This window comes from Anthonomus grandis, chromosome 19, assembly GCF_022605725.1.
Source record: "Anthonomus grandis grandis chromosome 19, icAntGran1.3, whole genome shotgun sequence".
Classification (NCBI taxonomy): Eukaryota; Metazoa; Arthropoda; class Insecta; order Coleoptera; family Curculionidae; genus Anthonomus; species Anthonomus grandis.
The window spans coordinates 6,687,010-6,708,895 of record NC_065564.1 but is presented as its reverse complement, the minus strand read 5'-3'; the positions used below and the strand labels follow the sequence as shown (position 1 = coordinate 6,708,895).

General features: G+C 35.7%; 1 protein-coding gene across 1 annotated transcript; it reads left to right on the top strand.

The window, feature by feature from the left end:
• The first annotated feature begins 164 nt into the window (after positions 1-164).
• Positions 165-21,578, top strand: LOC126747174 (U1 small nuclear ribonucleoprotein 70 kDa-like). Its single transcript, XM_050455676.1, has 7 exons — positions 165-456; positions 550-732; positions 793-855; positions 912-993; positions 18,172-18,273; positions 20,567-21,094; positions 21,160-21,578. The coding sequence occupies exons 1-7, from the start codon at positions 313-315 to the stop codon at positions 21,342-21,344; spliced, it is 1,287 nt and encodes a 428-aa protein (XP_050311633.1). The 5' UTR covers positions 165-312; the 3' UTR covers positions 21,345-21,578.
• Positions 21,579-21,886: the final 308 nt, after the last annotated feature.

Sequence of the window (21,886 nt, the reverse complement as noted above, 5' to 3'; positions counted from 1 at the left end):
AAATTAAATTATAGTAATTTTCTAGCAGCGGTGAACATCTTGTTATGCCAATTTTACGTCAAAATAATAAAGAAATCTGCAAAATAAATTACTTTTATAGGGAGTGTCTACAGTGGCACCCAGTGACACTTCCGCCTGTTTTGACATTTGTCAAACAACCGCATTGACGCCATCTTTGCTTACCTTTCACGTCGTCGTCGACAACAAGAAACACACGCTTTTTAATGGTTTCGGCCCGATTTTAGCGAGTTTTTCGTTAAAAACTCACTGTGCGACTCGCGTAACGTTTAATAAACAACTCGCGGAGTGAAAATGACGCAATTTCTACCGCCGAACTTGTTGGCGTTGTTCGCCCCCAGAGATCCCATCCCTTACTTGGCCCCTGTGGCCAAACTTCCCCACGAGAAGAAAACAAGGGGATATCAGGGGGTTGGGGCGTTCCTGTCTGAATTTGAGGTAAGTTTTCATGTTTTTCTTGGAACATCCCAGTTGCTCAGTCTCTATGAGAAGGTTTTCGGTACTTTTTTTGCTTGTAATTCTAAACTTTAGGACCCCAAAGACACTCCTCCGCCTACCCGGATAGAAACTAAGGAGGAAAGGCTAGAGAGGCGAAGGAGGGAAAGAGCCGAGCAGGTGGCTTATAAGCTGGAGCAGCAGATCGCCTTATGGGATCCTGCTACTGCCACGAACATTACTGGGGACCCTTTTAAGACCCTTTTTGTTGCTAGAATCGTATGTTTCCTCTCTAGTTTTTTTGGAAACTTTTGAAAAATAAACTCCTTTTTATTTTAGAACTATGACACATCAGAGTCAAAACTGAGAAGAGAGTTTGAGATTTACGGCCCAATAAAGAAAGTAGGTTTAATTCTTTTTAAATATTTTTTATAAATGTTAATGATCTTGCTTTCCAGATTGTGCTTATCCATAATAATGTTAACGGTAAACCGAGAGGGTATGCTTTTATTGAGTATGAACATGAAAGGGACATGCATTGTGAGTATTCCAGTAGCAACAGTATAGTGATACCTATGCATAAATATCAGACAGAGGGATGATATTTATGCATGCTTATGCTTGTCTCGTGCATTTATGTAGCCAGCAAAACTCACCTGTTTTTTTCTCTCTCGTTTTATATAGAATGCTTCAAGCAGCTACCTGATCACCTCTTTTTGCTGGCTATATAGGTTTGTATGTGTGGTAAGAGCCCTGCATACAAATGTTCACTTTTTTCTTGAATTTTTTCGCCCCAATAAGATTTAGATAATTAATTAACTAATTAATTAAAATTAGGTTAGATTTTTAATCAAGGTAATATGGTGGGTATCAATTTTTTTTTTAAATAATTTTTTTATTTTTATTAGGCTTGTATTAATTATTATTCAATTTAATAGTCCATTAGTGGGGCATTTGACGTAGTTTTTTTTTGGGTGTATTTAGGGATTTTTTACCCTGTTTTAATCAACCTATTATAGACCTCATAAAAATCCCCCCTCTCCTTACATTTTTTAAAATTTGGGTAAGTAAAGTATGTATGTAGTAACCAAAAGCATCTCTTGACATGACAATGACAGTTTCTACTTTTGAAAATGGCCGATGGAAGTCACTTAGAGAGGTGGGTATACAGGGTGGTGAACTTTCAGCCTTTAAAAGAATTTTATTTTTTTACTCATTGAATATTGAGAGTTTAAAAAAAAATGATGGCATCATTTTACTTGTTGGAATTGTCACTTTTACATCAAAATATACCCTAAGCCCTCCTCCCCCCTTTTTTTTTTTTTTTTTAAGGGGATCTTGGACTCACACAATATACACACATTTGTGTGTTACAATGTGTCAATTTTTACTTTTTTCAAAAAATATGAACTTTGAATATTTTAAATAGTTCAGTTCAGAGATCTATTAGAATCTTTGATGTACCGCAAATAGTCCGTGTGCAGGTGTTGCTTGTATTGTCACATGACATGCATGTTTAAATCGCAAAATTTTATGTGGAAAGAGTCATAAAGTAATATTTAATCATTTCATTAAATAAATAAATGTTTTAAGCATTTTTTTAAGAACTTATACATTTGATTCGTAAAATTTGACTACATGCGCCCATGTACTATTTTGTTAAACGCCTGACCTTAGTCACAGCCACTCGAGCGTGAAAAGTGGCACAGGTCCAGCCTTAAAATTTATTTGTATTTAAAACTTTATTATTCGGGATTTTTGGGTTTAGTTTTATTAAGTTAGAAATTCAGGATAGTTGGTAGCAAGATAATATTTAATTTAAATATAAGATTTAATAAATTTAGTTTTTAGCGCCATCAGTCCCTTTAGTAACAAGTCAAGGCTCTTTGCTTTGCAATGTGTCAAGTTGGAATAATGTATTGACTACTGACTACTGTTAACCCACTGCAAAGCTTTCATCAAATAGCATTAAACAATTTTAACACTGCTTTTCCTGTTGTCAATATTAAGAAACGAAATAGAAAACCTTGGTATACTAAGGGTTTACGAGTATCTGGGAAAAATATGCGCTCCCTTTTTTACATTAGGAAATACGCTATGAACAATGCAACATTTTAAAATTATTATAACAGATACCGCAAGATTTACAGAAACTCAATCAAAATGGCTAAGTGGACCTACTTTCAAAGGAGGATAAATAATTCCTCCAACAGAGCAAAAGAGTCTTGGAAGATTTTAAATGAGCTAAGGGGCAAAAATAATGTCTTGGTTATTCCAAGTACCTTAGATTCCAATGTCCTCAATTCCTTCTACTGTGATATTGCTAGTAACCTTGCAGCCAATCTCTCACAAAAAATAGATCCCAGGAGCTATCTCAGCAATGTGGTAGTAGCCGAATCTTTCTTTTTTGCCCCCACAAGTGTAGAAGAGCTTAAACAGTTAATGGTTAATATTAAGAATAAGAGTTCATCAGGCTTTTTCTTAAAATATTTTCTGCTTTACCTCTTGTTGCTTTGCAAGTCTTGGCCGGGTCAATTAACTTTTCATTTACGTCTGGAGTTTTCCCAGAGTGCTTAAAAAGAGCAATGATTGTTCCTCTTTACAAGGGTGGCGATGAGGATGGTTTCATTTTTAAATAGGTTTGGCCTATTGAGTCTTCAGCAGTTTAGCTTTCTAGAGCACCTGTACAACCGACTGAATGTTGGTGAAGTTGCAGCAGCGGTATTCTGTGAGTTGTCCAAGGCATTTGATTGCGTGAGTCACATAGTGCTTCTGATGAAACTGGAGCTCTATGGTTTCAGAGGAACTGCATTTGAGTGGTTTCGTTCCTACTTATCCAATCGTGTCCAGGATGTCAAATTTAATGGTGGTATCTCTAAGGAACTTAATATAAATGTGGGTGTTCCGCAAGGATCAGTACTTGGTCCTTTACTTTTTCTCATTTATGTGAACGATCTGCGACAACTGCAGGTAACTGGCAAATTTACATTGTTTGCCGATGATAACACCATCCTCTGGCACGACTCTGATGTTTCTCAAATGGAGGCCAATATATGTGCAGATTTGTTAAAAATAAAAGACTGGTGTGATGCAATTTTTTTGACATTTAATGTTTCCAAAACAAATATCCTTAATTTTAAATGTAATACAAATGATATATGTTAAAATAATGAAGCCATCACCATGCCACCGTTCAGTAAGTTTTTGGGTCTTTCCATAGACAAGTTCTTAAAATTTGAAGACCATATTGTGAATGTATGTAGGAAAGTCTCATCAGGCTGCTACGCCCTAAGGGTTATTGCCACCAGTCTTAATTTCTCCATCGCCAGATCTGCCACTCGATACTTCGCGATTATCGAGTGGCACCTTCGATATGGAATTTGCTTTTGAGGTTCATGTTCAAACTCACTTTTTAGTTCAGTGTTTATACTCCAGAAAAGGGTCCGATGAATTGATTGTCAATAGATTTGCGAAGTCTTGCTAAGCATCGCAAATTTTGGGCAGATGTTTTTAGTCCCGGCGCCGTGATCCATGGTTTTCATCTCTTGGATTTAAGTCTAACCGAGGGAAAGCAGATATTTATTTCATCACGTAATGTATAATAAAAGGAAGAAAATGGTTGTGGAGACTAAAATGAGGGATGGGTATTAATTATTATTAGATGTTGATGTGTATTTGTTCTAGTATTTGATCGATTGAAATATGCTTTATTATCATAACATGTTTAATGAAATTCTTCTGAAAAATCACTGTTTTTCATCCATATTATCCAATCTAATAACTCTGTTTTTATATTAAATATTTTGTATATAAAATTATATCAAATTTAAATAAAATGGTGGTATTAATTTAAATATTGAATATGTAGTTTCTGCAAAAACATTGTTTTTCATCAACACAACCCTTACCCCCCCACCCACCCCAAACATTTGCCCAGTAAGAAATTCTTTTGAAAAATCACTGTTTTTCATCCATATCCAATGAAATCGCACTGTTTATGTATCAAATATGTATTAATATACATATATGTATATAATTATATCAAATTTAAATAAACAAACTGCGTTATTAGATTAGATATTAATGACAAAACCAGTTGTTATTCATGCATATTATTATGGAAAACAATGACTTTTGAAAACAATTTCTTACCGGTAAGATGTGTGGGGTGGGTGGGGGGGTAAGGGTAGAGTTAATAAATACGGTATTTTAGCAGAAAAAATGCTTTTTAAGAAAATTATTTTTTAAATAGTACCTAAGATTGCAAATTTCAGAATGTGCAATATCTTATACAATACAAACCAGTTTTCTAGGTTTTAAAACTTCCTGATTGATTTAGTGGGAACAATTTGAATTTATTTTTTCAATCCATTTCGTCTGTTAACTGGAATACAATTCGGGCTGCTCCACAACCATTTTCTTCCTTTTATTATACATTACGTGATAAAATAAATATCTGCTTTCCCTTGGTTGGACTTAAATCCAAGAGACGAAAACCATGGATCACGGCGCCGGGACTAAAAACATCTGCCCAAAATTTGCGATTCTTAGCAAGACTTCGCAAATCTATTGACAATCAATTCATCAGGTCTTATTTTCAGGATTATTGGAAAATTTATAGGTGTAAGAAAGTTGACTCGTCTCAGGTTTAGAATCGACTATATTGATCAGATAGAAAATACATATACATTTCGTTAACAATAATATTAATTGGTCTTGATCTATTAACCTACATCAGTGTTGCGACCTAGGGTTATATTTGTTGATACTAAATAGTTTACATAAAGGTAGCACCACATCTTTCCCCTTTTAAAAGAATGGCTTTTATTTTGGGCAAAGATAAAAGACATTCGTTTTAAATAAAATATTTGCCCGTATTTTGAGAAAGCTGTGTTGCTTTGTGAAATACCGTAATTATTAGTCTATCCTACCCACTTTTTTTTTTTTTTTTTTTTTTACTATAAAGACTTACTCTTAAAATATTTACAAATTATTATCACTATTACCATAATTATCCTTACACTTATACGTCACACTACTACGATAAATACTTTTATAAAATAATGTTTGCGAATAAGTTATTTACAATGTGTGAGTATATGTCAACATATAATATTACTATACTAATTCTGTTTAATTTGTCGCGACATTAGATTTATATACATACATAATACGTCAATTTTCACTAGCACAGTATTTGTGTACTCTGTTTTTATGCACAGTAAACTTTCCCTTTTTCACTTTTCACTTTACAATTTACCCCACTTGTACTTATAACTACAAAAGGGCCGTTAAACCAAGGATCAAACTTCGTCCGATTTTCTTTTTTAATGACTACAAAGTCACCTGGGTGCAGACTAAGGCTTTGAGAAGTTCTATCGTACTCTAACTTGCGCTTATCTTTCGCTCTGATTACAAAATCTCTCGCTCGCTGTAAAGAAATTTGAAGTTTATGACGAACTTCTTGATAAAAGGCATCAATATTGTAAATTGGGTCAATATTGTTTGTCAAGTCAGAAGTAAACTCAGGATTTCTTCCAAAAACTAGCTCAAAAGGCGTATAATCATGCAAAACTCCTGGGGTTGTATTAAAGCAAAATGAAAAATATTTAATATACTTGTCCCAATCTGTCCAAGAATCATTAATGTACTCTGACTGGACACTATAGATCCGGCGACAAAAACTCCTGAAGCGATCTCTTTATTTACAATGACTGCGTCGGTTTTAAGATTTTTTAGCGAGTTTAGTTTTCTTACCACTTCGCACCTAGGTGGTATTATTAAAACATCTTCCTCCGGACTATTTAAAATTGGTATGAAAATATCGCCTCTTCCGCTTTTTACCATCATGGTCCAATTACTATAGTCCAGTAGACATTGGTATTTTGTGATAAAATCTCGCCCTAAAATTCCGTCGGCTGGAATTGGAAAATCGTGGCTTACAATATGAAACATGCTGGTAAAAGTACAGTCTTGTATAAAAATATTTGTTTTTGTAGTTCCAATAGAGTTTGTGTAGCCTTCAGTCACGCCTTTTATTTTGCAAATGTTAGACCTATCAACGATTTGATAGAGTTGTGAAAATAGAAACGTCCGCTCCAGTATCAACCAGCAAGGTAACTGTTTGATATCCTGTCATTGCTGTTTGGACTGCTACAAAATTTGATAGTGCTAGGTCCATACTATAAATTTTTAGGAGTGCCCCAAAGGACCTTGTTGGGGTTCCTGTGAGTTTTCCTGATGGTCACTCCCCGTATCCATCGCTCTAATATACCTATTTGGCCGTCTAAAGTAGCTGGGTCGACTATTGTAGCCGCTATTACCCCTTCGTTGGTTGTAATGTCTCTCATACTGACTGTGTTGGTATGTATTGGGGTCGTTTTGCATGGTATTCGGCCTGTGTGGGGGTCTTTGATCGTAGTGGCCTCTTCTAGGAAAATTATTCCTTGATCTACCCCTAAAGTTTTGTCTGTTTGTGTAAAATACTGATGCGCCGGGGGATGCCGGGTTATCAGCGCTGCAATTCACAAATTTCGCCAGAGCTTCTTGCGTGGTTTGGAAGTTTCCGGCTTCCATGATAATTTTTACTTTTTCCGACGCTGCATTGGTGCTTAGAGCTTTGACCGTTGTATTGGTTGTATAAGCCTCTGCGACTTGCTCCGGAACTCCTTCGCCTATATACGCCCTTTTAAGCTTTTGAGCCAGTCCCTCTATTTCAGAGAGGTATTTCTCATCGTCATGGCGTTGCTTTAACCCTAAAAGTTTTGATGACACGGACTGCGAACTTTCCAGTTTTATAGAATTTTTTATTTTCGCATGAATTAGATCCAATGTGTCGCTGTCCCCTACCAAATCTCTTGCCTTACCAATCAGTTTGGTTTTGACATAAGCCACAGCATTTACCTCATGCGTTTCAACATTTGCTTTAAGCAGTGTTAACGCATCAAGAAATGAGGTTAGCTTATCTCCCGAACCGTCAAATTCGCCAGGCAAGATTTTGCTAGCGAGATTAAAAAACTCCATCGTGTTCATAGGCATTTTAGTGATCAAATTTTGTGTCTGGTTCGTCACTGTATCTGTTTGTTGATTGTTAATGTCAGTAATTTCGTCTGTTAGATCTATTTCAACTAGCTCGTCCTTTATTTGGGGGTCTATTACCTTTACTATCGATATAGGGACCTTGTAATCAACAGCGAGAACTTGGTACGATCTAACAACTCTATCTCGGGAAGTGTTAAAAATAGGTTTAATAGAGTTATATTGATTTTCGTTTAAATTTGGATAAATTCCTGCTACTGTTTGTACAAATTCGTTATATAATGTTAATAAACTATCCCTGACCTGGTTTCTGACATTTTCTGATTTGGGCACCTGTGACTTTAATACTCTTTTTGATTCCTTTATAATATCATCTTTCAAGTTTGATAGCTTGGCATAAACGTCCTCAAAACTTAATTTTACGGTTGACATAGACAAAATTTAATCTTAAATAATTCTGCTCTGTCTTATATTAAAAATTCATTCATTCGAATTAACCCATATGTTTAATTTAAATTAAATAAATAACTATATTGTTTCGTTAACATTAGCCTAAAATATGTTAATTTAATTAGTTACTCTATACGAAAATAAATAGCTACCTATTATTTACCATATCACTAACACTACTCGGTAGTAATAAGATCCTATCCCATAAAATAAATAGTATATTATCTCTTTGATGTTAATTTAAAAAAAATGCATATAAAATATGGTCGTTTGACGCCTGTAACGAAATACTACTCTAATCTAATATGTGCCTGTCTAAGAGAAAAAAAAAACTGACCTCTGCTAAACTAAATAGTATACTTTAAAATCCTTTGCAATGTCATTTAAGTGAATGTCCTCATAGAATCTAACGTTTACACCTTTTTTGAAACTATTAAATTGTCCTTGTGTCAGCGACTTGGTAAAATACTACCGTTTATTATTCCTCGGAAGTAAATGGGAAACTGCGTGGAAACTGCCATAACAGTTTGTGCCCAGAAACCGAGATCCAAAAGGTTGACAAAACAAATATTGGTACATACCAGATATCGCCTGCTTATATATTTTTAAATTCTCGTTCTTACACATCTGGCTGTAAGCTTTAGGCGTCCTCCGTAGACGTCCTTTGTCCCTGTAGTGCCCTCAGATATATGCTTCTGCCTATATCTCGTTTCAAACTCCTTCGGTACATTTTTCGCACATTGAGGACAGTCAGTATTATTACGCACACGGCTATGATGTACAGTACGATGCGGATGTCATTAGGGACGCTCATTTTATCTTCCTCAACGATAAAGTTCGAGTTAACCACTCCCGTACTTGTAACGTCACTTTCCTTCGAAACGGATTTTCCCATATTTACGAAGTTTAAAAAATAGGGATTCTCACTTTTCTACCGAAATAGCGCGTTACTTTTAGGTAAAGAAAAAAAATTAATTTTTTTTTTCATTTTACGGGACTGGCAGGATCGCCATGTAAGAAAGTTGACTCGTCTCAGGTTTAGAATCGACTATATTGATCAGATAGAAAATACATTACATTTCGTTAACAATAATATTAATTGGTCTTGATCTATTAACCTACATCAGTGTTGCGACCTAGATTTGACGTTGGGTTATATTTGTTAATACTAAATAGTTTACATAAAGGTAGCACCACATAGGCATCTGATAAAATCTTCAATAAATTCTAGTTGCGATCCTATAGGTTTGAATTCTTGAGTTTAGTTGTTGGATGGGATCGAAGGAATAAAAACAAACGTCACTTTATGTACTGGCCAACGTTTCGCAATTATTTTATTGCTTCATCAGGGCCCTAAGGTAACAAAAAAGACACAATAAAAAAGGATTATTATATATAAACAAAATTTAACTTTTTGGGGTTATGTTGATACCACCAAAAAAGAAACAAACAGAAAAACAAAAAAAAAAAAACAACAAAATCTTAGATTTGAAATAAAAAAATTACACAACAAAAAAAAAATGATAAAATAGTTATGTAAGCAATTTTATCATTTTTTTTTGTTGTGTAATTTTTTTATTTCCCAAAAAGTTAAATTTTGTTTATATATAATAATCCTTTTTTATTGTGTCTTTTTTGTTACCTTAGGGCCCTGATGAAGCAATAAAATTATTGCGAAACGTTGGCCAGTACATAAAGTGACGTTTGTTTTTATTCCTTCGATCCCATCCCACAACTAAACTCAAGAATCTGATAAAAGTCAGACAGGAACTGTTTTACAATGAGCGCTTAGATTCGTCTGGTAACAGACAGAAGGAAAGTTGGTTAATCATTAACGAATGTCGGCGGTTGGTTGAATCGGACTTGGGGCCCGATGATTTCAATGACTATTTTTCTAATATTGCTGAGAAGTTACTGGAAGCAGTTCCCAGTGACGGCGATCCATTGCAGTATCTTAATTGGAATGCTATCAACCAATCATTCTTTTTCCACCCTGTAGATGCCACTGAGGTCCTTGAAACAATCCAGTGCTTGAAGAATTTTCTTTTCTTCTTTTTTGGTTTTTTCTTTGATTATATAAAATATGCTTCTATGTAGAATCAAAATCGATTCTGTATTCTGTTTTTGTCCTGTATCCTGTATAACCAAGTAAATACTTGTATTATAAATTCTAGGATTAGGAAGCTTTTAGCACAAGTTTGTAAACTTAGCAAATAAAGTATCTTTTGACTTTGACTTTGAACCAGTTAATAATAGCCATGAGGCAAAATCAAAATAAAATAAGGATTTTTTTGGAAGAAGCAGTCTTTATTGTGTCACTGAAGGACAAACAGGGGCAGTAAGCTGTGAAAAACAAACTTGTTTTATTAATAAAAATATGGTTTTCTTACTATGGCAAAAAAAGAGACTTTTTTCCCAGAGAATGGAAATCATACATCAATCATAAATGTATCACATCATGTTTCGGCTAAATAATATATGGATCTGTCTTTCTCCCAAATTTTTTAAATTTTCCTCAAATATTCTATACACCACCTGTCAATTCCATTAGAGCAGCTCTTTTGTTAACCATCTTAAGCTTAAATCCAAGTTTTATCAGGTATCTCCGCAAGGTTGAGACTGAGAAATGTTTGTCCCTTGCCGATAAGATGTCTCTATGGTCAGAACCTCATTGTTTTTATATTTAGAATACACACCTTTGATTGTCCTGCATTTTTCCTTTTTATTCTGTCTTTAATCCTTTTTTTTACAGGCATATTGTACTATAGGGAACCCCTGTTAAAAACGCTGTTTTTTGCAAAGCACTACAATCATTTGTGAATTGAGGATCATTCCTTAGATTGTTATAGATACTTAGATAAATTTGTTCTTTAAAAACTGCTTGATTTCCTCTGTAGCTTCTCCCAAGTAACAATTTAGGTTCTAAAAAGGTTATAAATAACTCCTAGAACCTGTTTATGCCATTAAGCACGAACAACGTTATTTATTAGCCCGCATAACCTCCTGTAGTAAAAAAAGGCCCAGCCTTAAAGAGGTTGTCGTTGCCAATAGGCCCTGGCCAATTTGAAACCAGATCGCATATCACAGAACCTATGTAGCTAATAGAAATTAGCTTTATCGAACCCGAAGATGCCTAAAAGTAACCTGTGTAGAACCTGAAAGTAGAAGAAACCTACCTGTTCACAACCCTTTAGCAAAGTCCTTTTAGACTTTTAGGTGGTTATATAGTTTGGCCTGTTTGCCGGCTTTTGGCATTTCAGATACATATTGAAGTATTAACATTTTGCCATTTAGTTTTAAATATGGTATTTCAGAGACACCAAAGTATAAAAATCTGACCTTTTAGTTTTAAATATGAGGCGTATAGAATCAAACCCCGCTAACTCCAAAATGCAAAATTTTACAGGAATTGAGAAAAACCGTTAGCTAGATTATTTTTTGATATTTGATTGCCAAATATTTTTAATTTAAATTTTCTATATAAAAATATCTAAGTATTGGTAAAAAATCCACCATGGCTCTAAGTTTTAGGCTAAATATTTAGGTTTTTGTTTGGAGTTAGCGGCTTTTGATTCTGATTCAGGGTCCGAAATACGCAGCAAATAGGTAGAGCTTCTTTAGTTACTTTTTTAACTTACTTCACTATAAAAATAAAAACGTAGTATGTCTTAAATCATGTTTATTTTAATTAACAGAAATTGTAATTCTATAAATTTTAACGGAAACATTTTGAATAAAACACAAATTCTTTTAGAACACATTTTTTAAATAGACAGAGATCCCAGCTCTTCAACTGGTTCGCACTGCAAATCTGGAAGCTCTTCATTAGCATCAGCTTGATCTGGTTGGCGAAGTTCAATATTTACGAAAAAATCAAAATCCTCGTTAAGCCTCCAGTTTTCGCCATAGTATGATTCTAATAATTTACTTACTGCTATAATTTTATCTTGTTTGACAGGAACGTTCACAGGAAGTTGTTGAGGATTCATTGATTTGATTTGCTTATTTTTCTTCGTAACACTTCTAGGATTGCCTAATTCAGTTCTGTAGTTTACTTCACCTTGAACTTTCGTAATTCGATTTTTGTCAAGAGTTATTTTAAACCGTTTCGAAGGATTAAATTTAAAGTGCCATGCTCCAGGTGGCTTTAGTATATTTTGGGATTCCTTCTTCCAATCCAAAACAGGGACATCGTCACCCATTTTTAATACTGTGGCATATTGTCTTATGTGTTCAATATATTGCTGTGGGGTCGTAATTATCTCTTTTTTTTTCTTATAGCTTTCTCGATATTTCCAAACACCCTGTCGGGTGGTATAAAACTGTGTCCAACTACAGGAAAAATTATCTCAAGTTTCTTAATATTTGGTGGCGCATAACATTCCAGCCAATTTGAACACATTCCCATCATGGTGGTGTTTTTGTTTTGGCCACCACAACCATCAGCAAAAAGTCTAATGTGCGTTTTACCCTCCAAATTCATGTTTATGAGCCGATGGAAAACAGCACTAGCAATTTCATTAGAGCTTTTCGGCCGAACAGTTTCATTCCAACAATAACAAAACACGTTTTCTGAAGTTAACGTGGTCTTGGAACTACCACAGACAATAGTAAAATTGTAGAAGTTATATTGCTTTGAAAAATATGCCTGTTGGTCTGGAAGTTTTGGAACTGGCAAATTCTTTTGGCAGTCAAATGATAATGTTATCATTTCAGGCTTTTCTTCCTTTAGTAATGCAAAAAAAGCTCGTGCCTTAAGTTTATGCACTGTTTTTTCAGCCATCAGTGTAGCTTTTCTAGGAGGATCATCTCTCGCCAGCTTTATTTTTTCACTTATCTGAATGCATGTGGAACATACATCAGTCCTCGGAGAACCGAAGCCAATGTTATATTTTGTACAAAATTCACGTCTAAAAAATGATTCTTTAACACTGACATTGTCAAGTGCTGAATTTGAATACATCTGGTACAGTTTTCTGATGTTTAGTTCTGACGGCAAATATACACGACAAGAACTCTTTGACCTGCAATAATGTGAATCCTGACATTTGAAAGATTCCAAAAAGAACTGAATTGTCTCTCGCCTACATTGATATTTCTTGCTTTTATGATCTCCACCCCGGTTTTCATGTGCCATTTGCCCACTTTCAAAATGTCTTTTTAAAACTCCATAAACTCTATCTTTATTAATATCCAGTATACTCAGAAACGCAGGTTTGCAAACGTTGCATGATTACAGCTTGGGACACCCGGTGGTCTTTTAGGCTTGTATCTAAAAATAAGTTGAAAGTGACATATTATTGAGATTACAACGAACCGGCTTTTCATTTTACTTACAAATTATACAAAATTAAACTTATACATTCTTATTTTAACAAATTTTAATGTGCCCCTAATTGTATTTGAAGGTGGTAGACAATGGTACAGTGAAAACATCTTGTCGGACTTGCATTGTCTTATTTATTTATTGTAACACGACGTTTCGGTTGGTAAGTATCTCCAACCGTTATCAAGTGTAAACTTTACAATACCAGTTTACACTTGATAACGGTTGGAGATACTTACCAACCGAAACGTCGTGTTACAATAAATAAATAAGACAATGCAAGTCCGACAAGATGTTTCCCCTAATTGTAGTTATCAAAGTAGCAATTAACAATTTTAAAAAATGTCCTAGTTTAGATTTTCGACAAAAAAACGCTTACTTGCAAAAAGATCCTGACTTGAGTATATAAAAATACACTTAGAAACACATTTTTACCAAAATTACACAATAGGACTTACCTCTCAATCTTTTGCTTTTCTGATTTTCGGTTGGATTTGTTTACTAAACATTTTCGGGCTTTGTTCGGTGTACATTTTTGTACGGGTTTATTATACTCATCCATATTTATATTTAAAACTTATTTATAAAAATCACTAAAAGCAATAACTCAGATCCTGCACGATAGAAATCTAAACATCAACTGATGCAATGATACATAAACATGTGCTCGTATCTAATAGAGCAACGTCATTGGTCAAAATGGAGTTGGCGGGATTTGATTGTAACATGTGCAGGGTGTTAGCGGGTTTTAAAAATAAACGCGATGTTTTTGCCATATTTTAGACCTCTTTTAGCGTGTTTTGAAAGTTAAGATTCACACGACCAGATTCATTGGCAAATTAGCTGTGAAATTAAATCAAAATATCATTTTTGGACAAAAGTGGAGTTAGCGGGGTTTGATTCTATACGCCTCATATGATACAGCCAGGGTAAAAATAAGACAACGCCAAAATAAAAAGCAATGGCGACATTTTCAGTAAGTATGACTTTATTTTAGAAAAAAATATATTATACTGGAATAGATGACCGATTTTCATTGCGCACACCAGTTTCTTGAAAAAGTTGGGTGTAATTTAACTGTAAAACACGCGCGCCTTTGATTTCTTACAAATTAAACATTATTCAGTGCCAATAAAAAAATAAAAAATTAATATATTTTTATTTCTGAGATGCTTTAGTGATAATATGTACTTAAATGCTCCAGTGTCTTTATATATTATCTAAATTGATTACATATTACATTATTTTTGCCTGTATTTGAATAGCTTATAAAAATGGACGAATTTAAGCTGCTATAATAACTTAAGTAAGTATCAAAAGCTATGTCGTAGGACAAAAGGCTTAAAAAATGCCAGTGAGTTTAAAAAAAAGCTAAAACAGGTCTAACTAGCATCTTCCAGGACCTATAGGCCACTTGTAATAACCAATTAGCTGGCAAAGTCTGGTCGAATTTCAATAAATGGCTTTTAGGCATTTAGTAGGATCTATTGGCATTATTTATATTGTCAATATTTTATTTGTCATATTTATCTGACCAGTTGTAATTCGTTGGAAATTTCGCTTTACTTTTCTTTTAAAATTACCACTTCTTACAATTTTGTGCCAAGACATCCCTGTATTCTAAGAATAAATGACGTAGGATTTAATAGTCGCGACCGTCCGCAAACTGTGTTTTATTGTGACTAGTTGGTTAAACCTTATCCCATAAAGTTATCTTATTATCCATATGACTTTTAGCAAGTCCTTTAGGTGTTAAAAAATGCTATATTTTCCGGAATAGGCCGTATAAAGTGCAAAATAGTTAGGCAATTGATTCAAGACCATATGGTTCTGAATAGGTAATTTTAATGCTAAAATCGTTCTATATTGGAATTTTGATTGCCAAATTAATGCTGAAATATAACCTTGTTACAGTTTATTTTCGTCAGATACATAAAGAATAAGAAAATAAAATGAATCTAAAATGTTAGCGAAAGCATAGCTCGATTATAGAACTTTAAGAGGCAATTTCTAAGTTATTCTGGTGCTAAAATTAATAAAATAAACAGTTATCATTTCAGTATTAATTCTATTTTTGATATCAATAATTTTCAACCCTTATGATGAAACTCAAATTATTAATCATAACATTAATTTTTTTTTAATTGTTTTGATTTCACTAATGTCAGAAGTCATATCCTAGCCAATAAGATCCCAGCTCATTCTCCTATATCCCTACTAAAACCATTTCTGGCGCGAAAATCTTTGACCTCTGGGAGTCTTGAAGAACAAGCCTTTGAAGAAGGTTGTTTCTTGGTATTTTTGCCGATTTTACTCCAATGAAAAGTTGAAAACTCACCTTTTGGGTATTTTAGTTTGTGGATACTAAATGCCATACTGCAATAGTGCAGGATTATAAGTGGTGTAGTTAAATCCCAACTTTTTCAAGGTTCTTTGTTTAAGTGTCCAGTTTTGTGTTCCTGAGAAAAGGCCAATTCCATTGTATGGTCTTTATCCACGATTATAAGAGTTAGAAATCTCCACTCATCTACTCCAATAACGTCCACAACATCTACATTGACATTCACTGTTAAACCGATCCACCCAGGTCCCCCACCGCAATCATGCAGCCCTTTTGGAGCCAGGTTTGATTAATGTTTGTGACGTTTAGTGAACCATGCAGTCAGTAAAACAACCTAACCAGTAAACCAAAGTCCTGTCAACATTCATTAGCTTTACTGTAGTATACTAGATTAAATACTAACCTCAAAGTTACATTGTTACCACTCTCATCATTAGATTTTACTACCACACCATTGTTTTGAGAAGTTTCATAATAACTAGGTACATGTTAGTTATTTTATTGAAATAGACCGTATAGATCTTGTAAACTGGATAAATAGGCCTATTTCGAAAGTACTCATGCGAACTTTTAGCCCCAAACAACATAATATAAGATTTTAGTTTTGATATAAATACTATATTTAGGAGGGGCAACATAACTTGTTCTTAGAATAAGTTTGATTATTAATTTTTCTTTTAATATAGATTCACTTAAAACTGTCTGTTCTTCCTTGTGAGATTTTCTTTCAGGTTTACAGGTCCTATAGTGCTTTTAGTAATTTCCTGTTTTCTTGGTCGTCGGGATTTTCTTATCCATCTGGAATAAAACAGGTGGCGCTTATATTTTATTGATCTCTTGTTGAATCCACGCCACTCTACCAAAGTGGTTAGTGCTAGTCGGCTTCCCTTTGAGAAGATCCCCTGAGCTGTCTTCATAGCCTATAGTAAGTCTCCCTCCTTCCATTGGTTCCCTTGTACCCACTTTCTAACCCTCACTCCCCATATCTTTACTCTCCTTTTTCCTTCCTGTTATTCCCCATCCCTCCATTCAAATTTCATTTAATCCAAGTATAATTAAAGCAATATTAAAATAATAAATTGTTAATAATTAATTATAAAAAAAATTAATTCTTTATTTTTTTTATTTTTATTTTTTTTATTTAACAACCTCTCCAAAACCTTATTATCTCAAAACCATCAAGCCCTCGTTTATGGCCATAACAACGTTTTTGTTGATACTTGACTAGAACTAATTAGATTTTTAATTTACCTAAAGTTCCTAGTTCCTATTAGCACAAAATGTAACCTAAATAGTTCCGTCAAGCAAGCCAATGACTATTGCAGAACCTTGGTGCGACTAAAAGGCAACTTTAAAAACCAACTGCTTGGAAAAATGTTACTTGGGCTACTTCCCTTGCTTCTTTTTGCTTCCTCAATACAAGAAAATGAACTATCAGAACTATGTAAGTCTAAATCACTGTCCAGATCACTCTTATTGTTTTTATCACAGATGTTATTGTCTTTCTTGTACACCCACGGTCTCCATAAGCCCGCACAAACACTTTCCTCTTCATTTGCCAAATTTTCCTGCCTATTTTTCCAGGGTCGAAACATTTTAAGGTCTTTAGGTATAATACCAAAAGAAATCCACAAACACAAATAAAAAAAACACACAATTATAAAATTTTGCCATTTAAACATATATATCATGCAACAATTAATATGACATAGGCGCACGGACTAGTTAGTGCGGCATCTGCGACACATCAAAGATTCTAATAGATCTCTGAACTGGACTTTACTTATTTAAGTACAAAATGCCATTTCAACTTTGTAATTTAATACTGTCATTGTAACGTCAATAGACAGTCATAATTTCCAAGATGGCGTCCACCAATTTAGTGTGAATTACAAAACTGTTATTGTTACCTCAAAAGATGTAGCTTAAGGCACGCCCTCTCTGGGGAGGGGGAGGAGGATATCAAACTTTACATTTAAAAACGTCATTGTAATGGTCCAAGATGGCGACCGTCATTTAAATGTTATATAGGGATGTTGTCAAATGCCCTACTTACTAATTAGTACAAGCCCCTTATATTGGGATTGGGTTATTTTGCGCTTTTTCGAGTAAGTAAGTAATTGTGCGCACCAGGTAATAAATTCAGATCAGGAGCCACCGTGACCCGAAGTTTTAGTGCGAAAAAAACACAAAAAAGTTAATCAACGTCAAATAACGCAAATACAAAAAAAAAACACGAGACTTTTAGTGAGTAATTTTTGTCGTTGTTGCTCGGACGTAAGTAACTATTCGGTAGGTATATTTTACTTATACCTATTTAAAATTAATAAATCAGCTCAGGGGTGCAGCCTTTAAGGCCCATTTAACTTCCTAGGGGGTTGTTTTGTTTTTTTTTTTTAATTTCCATTGGGAGGGGTTGTTAACAAACTCTTTCTATGTGGCAACCCCGCTCAGTTCTCTAGGACATTCCCCCACCAAATTTCTCTTATAGGGTTGCCACATGTATCGAAAAAAAAAGCGTGTTTTAATGCGAATTTCTTGACTTTTACGCGTTACCTTTCAGCCGCATACAAACACGCCGACGGTAAGAAAATCGACGGGAAGCGGGTGCTGGTCGACGTGGAACGGGCCAGGACCGTCAAGGGATGGTTACCACGTAGATTAGGTAAGTCCCTTTTTGCCCCTAGAGCCTGCTAGGAAATAAAACAAAATGTTGTTGTGTAATTTTTTCCAAAAACCCCCATAGCTCCTTTATTATTGAGTTTAGGGCAAAACGGTGTTTTAGCTCTTTTCTAGGCCCCCTTATGGGGAAACAAATGCATAAGGAAGAATCCTGATTTTCCCCATAGTTTTCGAGAAAATTGAAGTAGTAGGAAAATCCCCTTTTCCGGAATTTCTGAAGAACGGTCCCAGTTAAAGAGTTGAAATACTTTGCACAGATGACAGGCCTCTTTAAGCCTCACAACGTTTGTTAGAACTGTTTTTCTTAAAAAGTGACCAAATAAAGTGAGGTCCTCTTACATCAAGTCTGATTGGTTTTGGACATCGGCATGTAAAAGTGACCATAACTCCAAAACCCTTTGAGCCTCAAAAGTTGTTCGTATATGAAAATGTTTGGTAGAAAGTGCCTCAACTTCGAGTGAAAACCCTTTTAAGATCCCTCAAACGGTTGTTGAGTTACCCTCAAGAGAAGTTGAAGAGAAGTGCTTGGTGTGAAATTGCTAGTAAACAGGTGTGCTTTAATTAATTGAGTTTTAAACATATGAAGACGTTTCGTGGCTCCAATTTGTCCTCAATGACGCCTCAATTTGAATGTAAAAGAATTATTATGATTTATTGAGTACTTTTTGAGTTGTACCCAAAAATGTTTGAAAGTAATCAAAGAATATCCCAAATTTGATTAGTTTCGGACATTGACGTGTAAAAGTGACTATATGTTCAAAACCCCTGGAGTCTCAAAAGTTGTTCATATATGAAAATGTTTGAAAGGAAGCGTCTCAACTTTGAGTGGAAATCCCTCTAAAATCCCTCAAACGGTTTTCGAATTATCCTCCAGAGAAGTTTAAGAGTAAAATTGCAAGGGAACAGGGGTTTGGCAAATTTGCTCTAATTAATTAACCTTTTAAGGTATCAGGACGTTTTGCATATCAAAATCTTCCTTAGAATTCCCTCTATCTAAATCTGAAGAAATCATGGACGAATTTTGAGGCGTTTTTGAGTCATTTTGCAGAGAAGTTGAAGTGTAAAATTGGTAGCAAACAAGGGTTTACAAAAGTTGCTCTAATTCTTCAAGTTTTTAAGGCACTGGGACGTTTCGCATATCATATACATCCTTAGGGATCCCTCTATCTAATTCTGAAGGAATCACGCATAAAGTTTGAGGCGTTTTTGAGTTATCTTTCAGAGAACTTGAAACGATTAGTGTAAAGTTGCTAGCAAACAGGGGTTTAGGAAACTTGCTCTAATTAATTCAGTTTTTGAGGTATCAAGACGTTTCGGGCTTCCAATCCGTCCTCAGTGCTCCCTCCATTTCATTATGAAAAATTATTAGGATTTATTGAGGACTTTTTGAGTTATAATCAAAAATGCCGCAAGTAGTGAAAGAAATGTATCTACCTTTATGTCATTTAAATACCTCAAGTTTGACTGGTTTTAGACATTGAGATGTAAAAGTGACTATAACTCTAAGACCCTTTGAGCCTCACAAGTTGTTCATATATTGAAATGTTTGGTAGAGAGTGCCTCAACTTTGGGTGAAAATCGCTTTAAGATTCCTTGAATGGTTCTTGAGTTATTCTTAAGAGAAGTTGAAGTGTTTGATGTAAAATTGCTAGCAAACAGGAGTTTAGGAAATTTGCTCTAATTAATTAAGTTTTTGAGGTATAAAGACGTTTCGTGCCTCCAGTTCATCCTCAACGATCCATGTACTTGACTGTAAAAGAATAATCAGTATTTATTGAGCACTATGTGAGTTATACTTAAAAATGTCTGCAAGTAATGAAGGATATTTCATTTAAATATCCCAAATTTTATTGTTTTTGGACATTGACATGTAAAAGTGACTATAACTCAAAAACCCTTTGAGCCTCAAAAGTCGTTCATATATGAAAACGTTTGATAGGAAGTGCCTCAACTTTGAGGGAAAACCCCTCTAAGATCCCTCAAACGGTTTTTGAGTTATCCTCCGGAGAAGTTGAAGTACTTGGTGTAAAATGGCGAGCGAACAGGGGTTTTTCAGACTTGCTCTAATTCATTATGTTTTTATGGCACCGGTACGTTTCGCATATCAGAACCATCATCAGGGTTCCCTCTATCTAGTTCTAAAGAAATCATGGACAAATTTTGAGTAATAGCTCAAAATTGAGGTTCTCAAAAAAAAAATGCATTGGGATCATCAGAGCTATTTTGAGGCGGGAAAGTTCGATTTCTCGTTTCAAAAACAAACGTCGAAATTCCAGGAGGGGGACTGGGCGGCACCCGCCGCGGCGGCGCAGACGTCAACATCAAACACTCGGGCCGCGAGGACAACGAGAGAGAGCGCGAGCGCTACCGACTCGAGCGCGAGCGAGAGGAACGAGGCCTCGCCAACAACGAGGGTGGGGGCGAAAGAGGGGGCGGGGGCGGCGGAGGAGGAGGCGGTGGGGGCGGCAGGAACCGCGACAGGGAGCGAAACTTCGAGCGCAGACGGTCGAGGTCGCGCGAGAGGCGGCGCAGGAGCCGCTCGAGGTCCGCGCGCAGAGAAAAGAGGCGGCGCAGCAAAGAGAAGATCAAAGACGAGGACGAGGAGGGAAAACCGAGAGAGAAGGACCGCGATAGGGATCGCGAGAGAGACAGGAAGAGGAGGAGGAGCAGGTCGCGCGACAAGGATAGAGAGCAGAGGAAGAGGGAGCGCAGAGAGAGACGAGAGAGGGAGAAGGGGGAGAAGCTGGAGTACATTAAGACCGATGAGGGCGGTGAAGTGCGGATCAAGGAGGAGCCTGTTGATGGTCAGTTGTCCTTGTTTTTTATTTATACTTCTCCTTTTCTAAGTCTTCTTCTTCTTCTTTTTTAGATTACGACTATAGTGGCTACTCGACTCAGCCATACGATCAAGCGAACGTCAAATATGAGGAGGAAGAGGAGCAAAAGTATCGGCCAGAGAAGGACGGCGACCGTGAGCGAGAGAGAGACAGAGAGCGCTCGAACGGGGGCAACAGGGGCTACGAGGAGGAGTTTGAGGAGGGGGAGGCCTACTGAGCAGGGCACTCTTGATTTGTTTCATTTGTTTTCATTTCATTTTTCATTTGTAATCGTCGATTACTACGTAGGTTTAAGGCTCCCGGACAGATTGTTTTGTGTTCACCAACTCTCTGTTTACGTTTTCTGATGTAATTGTGAGTGAATTTAATTGTATTTAATTGCGTATGATGCAGGTAAGGACTTAGGTATATATGTAATATTTTAAATGAATAAACACATGCTTAGGATCTGGTTGTTTGTTTTATTTTAAGTCTTTGGGAGGAGGGAAGAGGGAAAGGAGGGTAAAGTAGAGAGAGAAAGAAAGAGACTTGCGAGAGACAGTTGCCTTTCATAGAGACACACAGCAGACTGCTGTAAGCATCGGACAACCATCGTTGATAGTCACAGAGACACACAGCAGACTGCTGTGTGCATCGGACAACCGTCGTTGCTTTTCACAGAGACACACAGCAGACTGCTGTAAGCATCGGACAACCATCGTTGGTAGTCACAGAGACACACAGCAGACTGCTGTAAGCATCGGACAACCATCGTTGATA

Bases quoted from the DNA above. Each gene is read 5' to 3' on its own strand.
- LOC126747174 (XM_050455676.1), top strand. From the start codon at position 313: ATGACGCAATTTCTACCGCCGAACTTGTTGGCGTTGTTCGCCCCCAGA. The intron at 856-911 runs GTAGGTTTAATT...CTTGCTTTCCAG, and splicing joins TTTACGGCCCAATAAAGAAA to ATTGTGCTTATCCATAATAA. The intron at 21,095-21,159 runs GTCAGTTGTCCT...CTTCTTTTTTAG, and splicing joins CAAGGAGGAGCCTGTTGATG to ATTACGACTATAGTGGCTAC.